Source organism: Channa argus, chromosome 15 (assembly GCF_033026475.1).
Source record: "Channa argus isolate prfri chromosome 15, Channa argus male v1.0, whole genome shotgun sequence".
In the NCBI taxonomy this organism is placed as follows: domain Eukaryota; kingdom Metazoa; phylum Chordata; class Actinopteri; order Anabantiformes; family Channidae; genus Channa; species Channa argus.
Genome location: NC_090211.1, coordinates 18,248,234 through 18,263,122, shown reverse-complemented (window position 1 = coordinate 18,263,122; position 14,889 = coordinate 18,248,234). Strand labels below are relative to the sequence as shown.

The following is a 14,889-nucleotide window of genomic DNA, read 5'->3' as shown; positions in this document are numbered from 1 at the left end:
GCACATATACAATTACCAGAGATTGAGAGCTGCGAATCATTTGTGTCGTGATGTTGTGTTTTTGTGCAGGTGGCACTTAAAGTAGATTCAGTGGAGTCCCAGAGTTGTGAACATCAGGAGAGGCCCAACCCCATCTATCTGCCTCCCCCATCCCCTTCAGAGCTGTCTCCTCATGTCTCCTCCCCATCTCCTCTGCCACCTCCTCCTCCTTCCTCCCCCTCAGCCTTCTCACTTCCTCCCCCCTCTCCCTCTTCTCTGCCTCCCCTGCTATTTTACCCCTCTCCCTATCCCCCTACACCATCTTCCCCTGTACTTCTTCTCCCTCCACCCCCCTCTCCTCGTCTTCCCCTGCGTCATCCCAGCCTTCGGAGACCTAGACCCCCGTCTGCCGCCTCCCTCTGTGACCCGGCCGATGAAGAGGTGTATCACATCACCAGTTCCGCTCGCCACAGGTGGAAAGACGGAGAGGCAGGAGGGCAGGAGAGCATGGAGAAGACTGGCCGTAGCCACTCTCTCTCCCCTTACACCTCCCCATTCTCCCCGGACACCAAGTCCAACTCCTCCCCTCCTGCTGCCCCATTACCAACATCGTCCTCAAGGAGCACGCTCAGTCTTCTTGGAGCGGGATTTAAGGAACGTGACTTCAGGAAAGGTTTTAGTGCTGACAACCAGACCTTCCTGGACAAGACGTCCTTGTTGTCTGCTGGCTACCCTGACGACCAGCGTCGCCACTCCATTGAGGTCTGCCTCCCACAAGCTGTCATCACCAGTGACGAGCAGCTCTTCAAGCAGGAGGCCCGTCGTTCAGAAAAGGGTTGCCAGGCATTTCCCGTGAGGGTTCAGTCCGTCGGGGGCGGTCATAGAAAGAAGAAGATGAGTCCTCCCTGTATATCCATCCACCCGCCCTCAGAAAGGGAGCACCCCCAGATTGCCTCACCACCAGAACTTGCTGACTGCACCATGAAGCTGCGACGCAGGACACCCTCCTATGACTTAACGCCACACACACGCTCAAACACACAAGATGCCTCCACAGGCACACAGATGCACTCTCCGATGCACGCAGTGCTAACACCTCTCCACTTACCTCTTCAAGCACATTCCCCGACACACACATTGACTCCCTCTCGGGCATCTACGCCGACACACACTCAGGCATCCACACCTACACATCCACACATCCCCATAAGCCCAAACATCTTCATCCAGCCTCACGCACCTCTCGTCCCATACGCTATGCCTTTCTCACAGACACGCTCCCTATCTCCTGCCGCAAGGCACTCCTCCCTCACGAGAGACTACATCCCCCTCCCCCAGTTCACCTTCGACCAACCACAGTCCAGATACACGAGCGCCCTGTCAGCTGGCCTGTCGGACACTGATACGCCAACCTCTTCCCCTTTTGACAACAGACTGGGAAGCGGCGCGGGATTCAGTGCAAAGAACCGGAGGACCGCACAGTGAACATTGAGCATTGCTTCGGGAGATCAATTAATTGGTTCAGAATCTCTGAAGCTGGAGTAGTGGAACCTCGGCTGACCTCAGCAGAGGTTGGTGCTGGGCAGAGTATTATGGGAGAAATACGTTTGCTAGGAGAGAGAGACGTTTTTTTGTTTTGATGAATAGGACAAAAGACATTTATTGTTCTTTTTTGAGGAACGCTGGTACAGTCCTGTCCTAGAATAACAGACCGTGGATTCACTTTCCTGAACCCATCTTGAAGGACAGCAAATCCACCTTGGCTGTACCAGGCAGTACTTACTGTACGTGGCGTATTTGGACTGAGACTAATAATGCACCAGGACTGAAGCCACCTAACTCCGTAGCCAAAGTTTTGTTTTAGACACACTGTCCCTACCCATGCAAGCCAATCAGGAAGCAGCGTCTGGCTGATAACCTCTGACCTTTGCAGGAGAGGGTTCATGAAATGGGAGCGTGGGGGGGGGGGGATTGTGGGATATGCAACTTCAGGTTTTCTGCAGAAGTTCTGCTCGCCCCTCCTCTTCTCCTCGATCACATTGATCCGAGCAGAAGTGTGTGCATGAGTGAGCGTGTGTGCGTTTTCGTCTTATTTGCTGTCATGAAAGTTGGCCATGTTATTATGATGCCTGCGGTGACAGAGGGGGGCAGGGCAGAGCTGTAGTGTATGTTTATCTGTGTATCTGTGAAGTGTAAATAAAGGAAAATACTGTATTTGGTGAGATTACAAATAGCTCTATCCATATGCACATATTTTTATAGAGATCTAAAATGTTTTTGCACACAAATTGGAATTTGAATTTCAAGTTGCTTGTTTTTCGTTGTCTTCTTTGTGACTATGTGTTTCTTTTGAAAGCGGAGTGAGGTCGGAGGAGCTCAACCCTCCTCTCAACACACTGGCTTAGTTGGGATTTTATTTTTCTATTTTGAAAAAGAGAACAGGGGTGTGACGTGTTTCTGTAGCTTTGTCTCAGATTTCTGTGTTTCTGGTGTCCAAACAACAGTCTTAAGAAGTGGGCTCAGTGATGCAAGCTAATATGATTTTCACCATTGCCTGTGCAGAGAGTAAAGTTTTTCAATTAACAGATTTAATATATGTTGGGGGTTGGTAGCTAAACTGGTGAGCTGACGCGTCACGGTTTTAAATCTACAGTTGGGTGCAAAAGTTTGCATCCCCTCCTGTTGAAATGATAAAGAGTAAATAATATTAAATAGATAAAGATTTTTTTTTTCCAGCAATAAAGCATTGAATGGACATTGAGCTAGTGTGGCAAAATTGTTCATCGGGAACAAAGTTTCATTTTGAAAGAATTTATCAAAAGGGGGATGTAAATATTTACACCGATACAATTTGCCGTATTTTACTACTGTGTAACTTTTTTGAACATTTCTGATTTATGAGTGCAAAGTTTTCAGCCTCCTGGATAAATGTATTAAAATTGAACTTTAATTTCATTTCTGATGAAGGAGCATTTGTGCTAGCTCAATGTTCACCAAATACTATGTTGCTGGAAAAAAAAAAAAAAGTTTTTCCTCTTTACACCATTTTAAAGCGATGCAATGCAAACGCTTGCACTCGACTGTCAATTTGGCCATTATTCCAAAAGTATCACAAAATGGTTTTCACAAACTGCTGTATCTCTGTTGGCTCCTGGCTATAAAACGACATATGAACCAAATCCTGTATTTGTTCCCCGTTTGAAATCGTCCTCACTGAGCCTTTCTACAGCTGTTTGTAAGCTGGATCAGCTTGGACACCTCTTAGTGTTTCTGTACATCTAAAGACAACCAAACTAACTTATATGTGTAGCCAGAGTGCAATAATAATATTTACTAGTGGAAAATATAGTGACATCCACGTACATAAACCAACCACACTCTTGTGTTCGTACATACTGTAGAACTACTATATATGCTATGAAACCATTTTATATAATGACTGAGAGTATTTCTATCTTTAGTGTTCATGCTGATATAGGTACTTGCCCCCCTGTGCGTGGCTGGCGGCAGTGGGTACTGCGGATTTCTTTGGACGCTCAGGCCGCCACACTGATAGTGTTTTTAAGAGCAGAAGAGAAGCATTTCTGCCGAGGGCTCTGTAAAAGCCATTCCTCCCATTGTGTTCCTAACTTCAAACACACCACATCAGGTAACGCGTGGCATTTGTTGAGTACTTACGAATTATGGTACATTAACCTGTCCATGAATAACACCTAAGGTGTGAATGACAAGGTGCTGCAAGCATTTTTCTTCCAGTGGCTGGATGTTTTCTTAGCAAGCCATACCTTTATTCCAACACAGCACAATATGTATATTTCCCTCCTTTGTGCACAGTCGGGTTTGGCACGGGCGCACTAGAAGCATGCTTGTAAGTTACTGAGTCTGCTTTTCGAGGCAGCTGGCTCGGGATGGATTTTGTCTCTGTTCAGCATGTGACATGCACAAGTCCTCAGTAACATGAGTGAAAACCAAAGTGCTTTGATGCTGTACGGTAATCACTTCAGACTTTTTTTTGTTGTCGTCATCTTTGTGCAAAAGAACAGTAGTCTGTCTTTGTGGCCGTCGCCAGCCACATGGGCCACGTATTTGTAATTGATTAACAGGGTCTCTCAAAGTCACAAGACGGAGTGCGTGTACGTTTCTTTTTCAGACGCACAGTTGGGCATTAAAACGCCAAACGTTTTGCCTGCAGAGGCCATTATTAGCATAAGGTCGGTGATTAAGGAGGTTGAGATGATCGGTCATTGTTATTATTCAGTCATTATTAGCTTTTACGCCTCTCAAGCAGTTTGCATGTAGATCGCAGTTTCTGAAACAGAACACAAGGGTAAAGGCAAAAGCAAATGAATTGTGCGCTAGCTTTGTTCTGCCACAGGTCAACACATTCTGGCCTTTGTGCACTAGAGCGGAGGCCTGTGATTGGTCGCTGACCTTTCATCGGGACAGCTGTGACTTAAGGTGAAAGTGGGGCGAGAACGGAACGAGAGACGCATGTTGGCATCTCGCAAAGACCGCGTGAAGGCATCGCTGCTGATGAAAATAGCTGTGAGCTTCTCATCTTTTGTTAGCATTCTTCTTACGGATATAGAAGTGAATCTTACCCCACCCCCCACCCCCCGGTTTTCAGATAATTTTCATACAGTATGTGCTTGAACACACTGTTATTGTGCAGCTGCTTTGTCCTGTTCCATGTCCTCGTCCTGCACAGACTGTGAGTAGTGGGAGGTTTTAAGCAGTCTGACCACAGCCTGTTTCTGCCTCACTCTTCTTTGACTCAGTGCAGACAAACCCCAGCCTACATCATATTACCATCATAATCAACCACGTTTGGTAGAGTGACTGCATAATTGTTCTTATGATATACAGATCTTTGGATCTCAGTATTTAAATCCTGTTTTTGAGGAAGCAGTTTTGACTATTGCATGTTCTAATTTAAGAAAAAAAAAATCTTTTGGCAAAGAATGATCTGGATGTTTTAGAGATTTTGATAACGGTGTTTTCAGATGTTTCCATTTGTAGATCAATTACCTACTTGCATTGGGCTTTATTAATTGGTATCTAATAAAATACTGATTAAAATGACCCCATTCTTTATTTTCTAATGCAATACCGGGTGGTTATTTGCTGTATGAGGACATAGCTCCTCTTTATACAGTTTTATAGAGAGAAATGGAAACTCAATTGGTTCTGTTTTGTTAGGAACCAATGTTATTTAACGTTGAGGTGAACCTTTTTCACTTTTCCTCCTGAACATTATAGAACCTCTGGTAACGGTGAAACGACTTATTATTATTTTATTTATTGTTTTGTCCTTCTGGCTTATCCTGAGAGTTCAGGGTCGCCACAGCGGAATCATTTGACCGCATGTTGATTTGGCACAGTTTGTACACCGGATGCCCTTCCTGACGCAACCCTCCCCAATTTCTACCGGGCTTGGGACCGGCACTGCACGGCTGGGGACGGGCTGTTGGGGGCCCAGAGACACTTCGACACGTGGTCGGGAAGAGTGGGGCGCGAACCTCCAACCCTATGGTCGGTAGGCGCCCACTCTACCTACCTGCAATGGTGGAACTAATTAACTGTCGTATATTTTATATAGGAGTAGCCTCTGCCCTCATGCTCTGTAAAGGACAGATCAGGATAGTAAAAAGCTGTCTTTCCCGGTGGGACTCTGAGCTGGTCAGGCCTCGCAATGAAGCCGATCAAGTCTTACCACAGCACCAGTTTCCAGTGAGTTCAAACTGTGATAGAACTTTACTTTGCTGAATCAGGACCCTTGTGTTTTCTTTCTTTTGTTTTCTTTTTTCTTTTCTTTTTTCTTTAATAAACCTTCAGTGATTGACCCAGGCACCGCCACGCCAAGCCCCCCACGCCATACAAGGAGGGGAGGAGGTGTGTTCTGTCTGTCAGAGGAGAGCCAATGTGTCTGCAATAATAAGCCCTCCGCCATTCCCCATAGCAGAGGTAGAGGGGAGGGGGCAGGGGAGGTGTTTAAAGGCTCGACACACAGTCGGACTCTCTACATTGTATCGTTGCTGTGTGATGACCAACCGTTGTCCTGAAGGATGTTTCCCTGTCAATTAAAAAATACAAGATTTTTTATACCTGACGCGCATTGTCTGCTTTGTTTCTTATGCTGATGATTATTTATGCCTACAGCTGATACAAACGGATGGAAAATATCGAAGTATTATTGCATATATCAGCCAATAGGAGCCGGAAACACTTAAATATGACACCACAGTTTTTCCTGAGTGCGCTGACACATTTGTCAGCTGTTAAAGGGCAAGTTTTGGTTCTAGTGTGAGTAGTACATGAATTCCATTAAACTTCCCTATGACTTCCCTCCATTAAAAAGTCTCCCTTTTTCTAGCTGAAAAATGCCAGATGACATCACCTGGAGGAGCCTTCAGTTCAGGTGATGTCATCTGAAGGAGTTATTCAGCCCATATTTTAATATGGGGAAGTCGGAGGGACTTTAAAAAGCATTTATGTACATTTACACCCTAAACTAAAGCCGTAGAAATCAAGGTGAAAATTGGTGACTGAAAACTTTAACATTTAGTATTTGATGCTTTTCTCCAAAGCCACTTACAAGTGAGGTACAATGCAGCACAAATATGAGTCAAGAAGAAGTGTCTTTCATGAGATGCAAGTGAAAGTTTTTTTTTTTTAAGATTTAAGTGCATAGGAAGTTTTAAATAAAAGCTATGACATTAACATGCGGTTACATAGCAACATAGCTAAACAAATGCACTTCAAATACAAATAAGTCTTAAGATGCTTTTTAAGGCCATTCACAGCTCTGAGTTCCTGAGATTTCTACTGGTGATGTGCAGCTGCAGTAGCTCTCCACTCAATGCAACTAGAAGTATTTTCAACTGGATTATAAATTTGGTTGGAAGCCAGTGTAAATATAAGACCTTTTGGAGGATTTTTTAGCAGCTTGGCTCAAAGTGATCCAAGGAGGCCAATAGTTACAATAATTGACATTACAATATTAAATATGGGATAAAATAATGGATAATCATCTCAAATTCAGTTTGGGACATAGCGGGTCTAAGCTTCTTAGTTGGTCAAAACATTAGTGAATGATAGTTAGTGACATGCTGGTCAAGGCTCAAAAGGCTGGTCCATGTAGATTTAACTGAAGGTGAAAATTGACCTTTCACCTGGGGCAGAAATGAGATCTGACACTTTGTCAGGATTTACCTTTAAAACACGATCAGCCTGGTTTAGATCTTTGAGAGCCAAATACGCTCAAGGGCATATTTAATAGAAAAAAAAAGAAAGCTCAGATAGAGAAACAGAAGAGGGATCGCTCGCCCAGGACAGACAAACGTCCAACTGGTCAGGTGGGTAATGAAGCGACGTCCAGGTCCAAGAGACAGAACCAGAGCCACAAAAGCTCCTTTGCACCAGGCGCAGATCTAGAAATGTTTTGTGGGTCGGACAGACTGGGGCATGCATTCAAAATAGGCTGGCACATGAAGATTGTTTAAAACTCAAATTTAAAATCTTTTCAGAATAACAATGTGTAAATTGAAAGAAAGTTGGCATCAGCTATTAATTGTATGCAATTCTGTAGTATTTTGCCAACCGTAGTAGTGTAAACTGCTTTTTTCCAAATAAAAAAAAAATGTGTGTACTGAAAGTCTCTTCCCTAATGGATGCCCCCCCCCCCCCCCCCCGGATGATCTGCAATATTTAGTGTTTGCAAAAATCCCTAACTTCCAGGCCACGAGATGGTGGATATCATGATCCAGTCCCCCTGATGGACAAAGGAAATCATTCCATACAGTTTTTGTAAACCAGGAAATTACTGGTTTTCAACAGACTAATCAACTGTTTTCTGAATTGAAGAATCACAACCACTAGGTGGCAACATGTGACTGTCAAATGCACGTGTGAGTGTAGGAGAAAGTACAGGATGTTGTGTAGCCTCATATTAAAAAATGGTATAAATGCTTATATACAGTATTTGTACCACGGCAGTTCACTGGTTGCATCAGCTGGGATATTGTGATTTAATTAAAAATGTCATTGAAATAACATTAAAAAAAAGAGTTTTCTGGGTGTAACAGACATGAAGTGGTTAGCACTGTCTGCCTCCCAGCTAAATTGTCAGCGGTTCGAATCCCTGCTTCGTTTTTCTGTGAGAGTTCTTCTCCCTGTGCTGATGTGTCAGTTTGACTCTTTGTAGGTAAAATGTGTGTTTATCCAGTGTGACACTAGATGGCGCTGCCAAACATGATAGAAACAGAAGAAAAACGTGAAGCTAAGCTCAGACTGTCCTGACATGCTTCGTCTGCATGTGTGTGAGTGTGTGTGTGTGTCAGTCGTAATATGTTCCCATGAGAAGCAAAGGTCAAGGTGAAAGAGCAACGGTGCTGATAGTTGTTTAAGCCTCTAGTAAATAGAATTACTGCGGAAAATTCAATTTTAATTTGTAGCACACTTGTAATCAAATCAGTCTCCGGCTTTTCATTTGTTCCCGACAGCACTGCCTGTTGATGTGACCCTGGGATTCAGAGTTTTCGAGGCATCTCGGCCTCGTCGCCATTAAAATTAGCCAGTGGAAGCTGCATTCAAAGACCGGCTTATGCCTGGGAGCGTTAAGGAGGCAGCTCTCTTTCTCACCTAAATCCTCTTTGAACCCTGTTTAAAAACAAAAAGGCAGATAGATTAATGCTCATCTCCATACGTCTCTGCGCTTATCTGCTCTTCAGACAAGTCAGTCAGCTGGCATCAAACCATGTCGAAGGCTCGGGCCAGAAACCTTTAGTGTAGTTATTCCTTACAGCAAGGAGTCAAATATAGTAAAACAATAAATCATAATGTGCCACTGGGACATCGCTACATTAAGTGATCCCTTGTTGCAGGAAGTCTTCGTTTGGCCCCACGTGATCAGGACCTGACTCTCACATTAAAAGAGAAATTAGTGAGAAGCCACTTTACCTGCTCAGAGAGACACTTGGCTTAAAGCTCCCTTAGGAAATCAGGGTAATGGCCACTGCAAGTATTCCATTATGATTATAATTATACTGTATGAATATGAGTGCCCCCTTTTCACCCACGTGAAACAAAATAAGGCTCTGTGTTTGGTGGGTGAGCGTGATGGAGTCCTTGTTTGGGAAGTGTCAGAGTGCATTCCAGCAATGGAAGTAGAAGATAAATGCTTAAAACCGCTACAGGAAGAGCATGTGCATCATGGATGGGGGACTGGCTGCAAGGGCCCAAGAGGTCCTGGGTGTTCATATTCTTTAGCTTAAGGAAAATGATCAAAGTGTGACTAAAAACACGGAAACATCCCATATTAGGCAGAAACAGTAGACAATTAAGACAAATATACCCAAAATGATGTTTTTCCCTTGTCTGTGTCTCTTGTTTCCTGTCTTGTTAGTGAATGTCTCCCTGTGTCCTCTGTGGTAGCAGATATACAGAAGCTCACGTCTGCCGTGCTCGTGCATCAGGATGAATCGGTGTCACCTTCTTCCTTTTTTTTTTTTTTTTTCTACCAGTGAGGTGACGGATGTGGCCGATTCTGTGCCGGGCCACACTGGTTTTTGCTCCAAAGCGGTGTAACTTCAAACCAGCACTGGTGTGTAGCGTGATCCTCGACTTGATGGTGAGTTTGCTGAGGCTCCGTTGAACACTGGACAATGCAGCGACAGGGGCCACGCGGGCAACGGCGTGAATGACTTTCCTGCACTAGTGACGTACCAGTCAAAAAATTCAGTGTGACGCGCGGAGGCCGCAGAATAAACGGTGTCAGGATGAGCTCGAGATTACCGAGAATCGTGGTATTTTGTGATTCAAACAGATGAAGTTATGCTGCTTAGGGAGGTGAAATAATGTCAAATCTCATCATAATATTCCACTGGTAGCTAATGAGGCTTATAGGTGCTAAGTCTGGAAATGCTTAGACAGAAATGTGGGTGGATGTTAAATACCTGGCATCTTGTAATAGTGACTGTGCCACAAAATAAGAAGAGAATAGGAGCAGACCACGTGGCAGTGGGTTTCCAAGTGAGCGCCGACCAGCTGCACCTGATTATTATTTGCAGAGTCAATTTAAGCAATTAATTTCTTAACTACCATATAGATTTGTCATTTAGCTTCTGGGCCGTTGTTTAATGTACTTTGAATCATTTATGAGTTGCTGCTTTCTTTCTGTTTTTCTCTTTTTGAAATGTTCTAAACGCGGTGTTTCTCCAGACTCTTGTCTTCCTGTTTAGGATTTATGTCGCTCTTCTATTCTTTCTTTCAGCGATGAATTACGGAACCGAGAGCTCAGTTAAAAGATGCAAAACCACAATAAATGCTCAAATTTACCAAAAGAGACTTAAAATGTCCAGAAAATAGTCAGAAAGTGGCTAAAAGGAGACAACAAATGATGAAAAGCATCATGTCATGTTAAATGTCATGTCAAAACTGACATGAAACCAAAATAACTAAAAAGAAAAGACGAGGGCTCCCAATTTTCCCATAATCCCTCCCTGACCTCATCGATTGATGTGTGCACATTTGCTTTGCACGACCTCTTGATTAGGATTAGTGTATTGCCGAATTTACCATCGTTGTCAGATTAGTGCGTCTGCAAAACAATGGGAAGTGCTGCGTTGTACTGTCAATAAACAGATCGGGAAATTCATTGATCTCCGTGTGTCGTGTTGCAGTGGCGCGCGGTGTGTTTAGGGGGTCCCATACTGTAGCATCTGTTTCCCCGTCTGTACATCTTTGATTTGTGGTTGAGTTACCCTCTCTCTCTGTGTGTGTGTGTGTGTGTGTGTGTAAGAGTGTGTGTGTATTGCACACCCCTTGCGGCCATTCTGTCTCCCAGACAGCTGTTTGGTGACCTGGTAACACCCCTCCTCTCTCTCCCCAAGCCATCACACACACAAACACACTCACACACACACGCTCAAAAACAATCACATGTAGACGCTTTTGATCATGTTTGTCTTGATGGTTCACGCAGACTCCTGACACAGGCGGGATCTTGCATGAGGAACGCCAGGGCCAGCGATTGGAGGGGCTGCAAATCAACCCTGATAAATCAGCCCCACACCAAACAAAGTAAAATGCAAGCGGCTCTGGTGCGTGGTTCAGGCAAACTGGGGTAGTGCTCATGTAGGTTTGGGGAAACAGCCATTCTGAGAGTTTGCTTGTTGTGCAGTGACAATAGATGCTTGTATAGATGCAGAATGATGAGGTCTCGTGTTTGATGAATCAGGTACATCCAGTGCTGCAAAGTCTACTTTGACAGCTGTAGAGATGTTAAATATATAACCAGAGGAGCAGCGAGTTCTCAGGAAAGGAGCTAAAGGAGCTGAACCAAAGGTTAGATCCCTGCGGCTGAGATGTTTTATGGTCCCGTGAAATGCTTGTGCAGTTGGAAAACGTCACTGTCAACTGTCTTTATGCATCTGCAGACAGTTTAATGTTCTTTTCCTCTGTGTTCATTTTATGGATATTTCAACAAAACGCATGTTACCTCTGTAATTTTGGAGAATTTGCGACAGGACTTTTTTGTCAAATGCATTCATGCCCCCAATTCCCTGACTGTGATATTGTCATAGAAAAAGGTGCAATCAGACTGTCTGGAAAGTGTCCAACATGGAGGCACTTAGGTGTCATCTGACATTGTCCTTCTGGCTCCAGTGGACCATGATCGCTGATTTGCAGAGAAGCAGTTTGCAGCAGAGTGTGACACAGTTGAACTGAGAGAAAGATCCTTTATATCAGGTGCAGACTGAAATGTCCAGTTCCAGCCACTGTGGACATTAATGGGAATTTATGGGCCACTTTTCTTGACCTTCTGTCTCTGCAACCACGACTTGGACATACATCTACCAAATGGGTGCAGAGGTGAGTTCTGGTATATTGATATTTTCCCCCAATTCATCCAGCCTTTCATAGCAAACCTCATGGGTGTAAATCTGACTCTGACTCTGAGTTTGCTTGATATTTGTCACCCTTTGTTATCTCACGAAAGGGACATTTATATTAATATTATCCTTAAAAAAAAAGAAAAATTCAACTCTAAATTTGATTTTATCATATTAAGTCAGTGCGGCACAACACAGACGAATCAAACAAAAAGTAAAGGGGCAGCACAACTGTTCACAAACTGACAAATGACTGAAAATGACAAAGAGGTCACTAATCAAATGTAGGCTACACGTCCCATTTATGTGTCACATCGATATTGACACTATATCTCAGTGTGCACACTATGGCTACTAATGCGCCCATGCAAACAGTAAAACCATATTCTAAGGTGGTACAGACTGGACTCAGCAGTATTCATACTCCTTGATGTTGGATAACACGTTGTATAACCGTATATGCTCCGGGCTGCTTCAAATTCACACGACGTGACCTTGTTGCACTTTACTGTAATCTACCTCTGATGCTATCGCAGTAATCCTCCTGCAGTTTGCTTGTGATACCCAATAATGAGTTCACGGTGACCTGCAGGATCCTTTTGGCATTTTTAATGTTACAATGGCATTCTGTGACATTTTTACCATCGGCACCCTTACACCGAATCTCGTTTGTGCTCAGTGTGTGATTCTTCAGGAAACGCGTGTCTGCACGGTGCAGAACTGACGCTGGGGGGGGGGGGGGGGGGGGGGGATCCTAACATGCGCTTAGATCCGTGGCAGCAGTTAAACTTGACTCTGGGGGGAAAGCAAAACTTTTGAGGCAAAGGTCGGTCTGAGACGCAGCCAGAGGTGAAGGCAGGAGATCAGATTATTTGGGGGGAAATAACTTTCAGTGACCCATTTGTGAAGCCCATATTTACTGCATATGATGATATCATCATTAGGAGGTCTGGGAAAGCAGGGTGACCATGATTCCAACTTTCATGGTGTGAGCAACGCGATGGCGTGGTTCCTCCAAATGATGTCATCTGCAGGCATTTGTTCAGCTAGAAGTAGACGGATATGTTATTGTAGGGGAGTCAGAGGGAAGTTTTGTGGCGTTCATTTACATGTCCTACCCAGACTAGATCCAAAAGGAGCACGGGACGCCATCCATTTAAGTCTGCGAAGTCCTACACTCACATGGGATCCAATGAAATCCTATTGGGTGCAGTGTTTTTTATAAATTTGTCCATTTGTTTCTTTAATCCCTATAAGTCCATCTTTTTGAGCGCACCGGGGTAATGCAGGAACTAAAGGTGTGTGTCCACCATAAGCAGCTATACGCAACGTGGGTAACGGTCCAGTAACTTTGCAAACTAATTAAGGAGACAAAGTTTCAGCTAAACCACAACGATAACGCAGGAAGGAGTTCACGGTTACATGATCATATTCCTGTTCTGTGACACGTGAGATTTTTTTTTTCCTGTCCCGATGATCGGCGTTCAGAGTCACAAGTTAGTGAAGTGTGTAGGCTCCTATTTGAGCCAATCCACGTGGCTGTTAAAGGTTAAGTTGCCATATTGCTGTTGCTTTTCCTTTATGCACCACTTGGACATTTTATGGACTCTTATCTGCTCCGGTGTTCTCCAGTTTTTCAGTTGTTGCCAAATAGAGGCAGGCCATTTCCAAAAATCATAACGAAACGGACATCACGCGATTTCTGAAAAACGAGGGTAGGAACTGTTGCCTGAATCATTTGCAATTTAGCCCAACTCTATTCGGCCTGACTGAGCTCCTTCCTGAAGGGGCTTTAGCGCAGAGAGCGGGGGGGAGAGGGAGAGAGCGACAGACCGACGGACCCACGGTCCGTCTATCCATCCAGCTGCCCGAGCCTCTGCAGAAGCGCGCAGGCACACACAGTCACAACGGAAGACACACGCACGCGTGCACAACGGCACAGCCGCACACTCTCACACATACACGTGCACGAAAGAGACAGAGAGGGAGCGAGAGAGAGAAAGAGAGAGAGAGACGTTGGGAGCGGGTCCCATGCTCGGTTTGCAGGCTGCAGGAGCTTCTACTGTAGAAGTCAATGTGCGCGCGCGCGTGTATGTGTGTGCGCGCGCGTCCGGCGGCTGCTCGCCTGCCTTCTCTCCCACCGTCTGCGCTCCTCTCCTCGCTCGGGACAGGAATAACGGGAAACCGGGAGCTCCCGTCACACACGCAGGGCAGGTCGAACCCCCACAATGCGCGGGGCCAGCAGAGATTGCAGTGGAGAATCGGCGGTAGGCGCACACACACAGAGAAGATTGGATTACAACAACAGTGATTTCATGCGCAGCTGCGCGCCTGTGAATTGCTAAAACGGGGGATTGTGAGGAGTTTTTTTTTTTCCCTGTTTATTTTTTACATTTTTTTTTCTGGACACGGTGGGAATAATTTATTACCAGAGATTTTCTTTTTGCGTGTGTGCTCCTGTTGTGCAGTGCTTGTGACAGTGATCACCATCACAGGCTGCATGGGGACTATTGCAATGTCATCTCACACCACTGTTTTGGAGGTCTGTGGAAGGGAGATGCTGTAAGTACTTTGTCCATGTCTTTGCTTTTTCTGTGAATACGGGTTGTGGTGATCACGCACCATCTCCGTCTCTCTCTCTCTCTCTCCCTCTCTCCCTCGCTCACTCTCCTTTCTCTTGATCAGCGGGCGCCTTGCAGGTTTTGCCCACAGGCGTCCCTGATCCAAAGTGCGGCACCCCCACACCACAGTCTCTGAAACACAGTCAACTTTAATTGAGAGGATGCGAGGCAGGCAGCATTAGCCACCAACCACCAAACAGAAACGGAGAATCTCCTCTGTCTCGTTAAAATTTCCTCATGATGCATAACGCTGGCGCAGTGAGAGCGCAGCATCTGTATCAGCTACGGCATCTCTCGACCGGCAAAAACACGCTTAACACGCCTTTTGTTCTTTTGACACAAATGCGTGTACGTGCATAAACTGACTGTGCAAGTGAACTGCAGAGAGACGTGCCTGC

At 45.0% G+C, this 14,889-nt stretch overlaps 2 protein-coding genes across 4 annotated transcripts in view; both read left to right on the top strand.

The window, feature by feature from the left end:
* The window catches only part of cacna1ha (calcium channel, voltage-dependent, T type, alpha 1H subunit a), a 103,824-nt gene extending 97,736 nt beyond the window's left edge, over positions 1–6,088 (top strand). For all 3 annotated transcript variants that reach the window (XM_067476956.1, XM_067476954.1, XM_067476955.1), the window contains one exon: positions 70–6,088. In XM_067476956.1, the coding sequence (XP_067333057.1) occupies positions 70–1,464 (1,395 nt within the window). In that variant the 3' untranslated portion in view covers positions 1,465–6,088. The remainder of the gene's footprint in view (positions 1–69) is intronic.
* A 7,618-nt stretch (positions 6,089–13,706) lies between these two features.
* The window catches only part of grin2aa (glutamate receptor, ionotropic, N-methyl D-aspartate 2A, a), a 138,579-nt gene continuing 137,396 nt past the window's right edge, over positions 13,707–14,889 (top strand). Inside the window, exon 1 of the mRNA XM_067477885.1 lies at positions 13,707–14,432. The gene's annotated coding sequence lies outside the window, so the exon portion shown is untranslated. The remainder of the gene's footprint in view (positions 14,433–14,889) is intronic.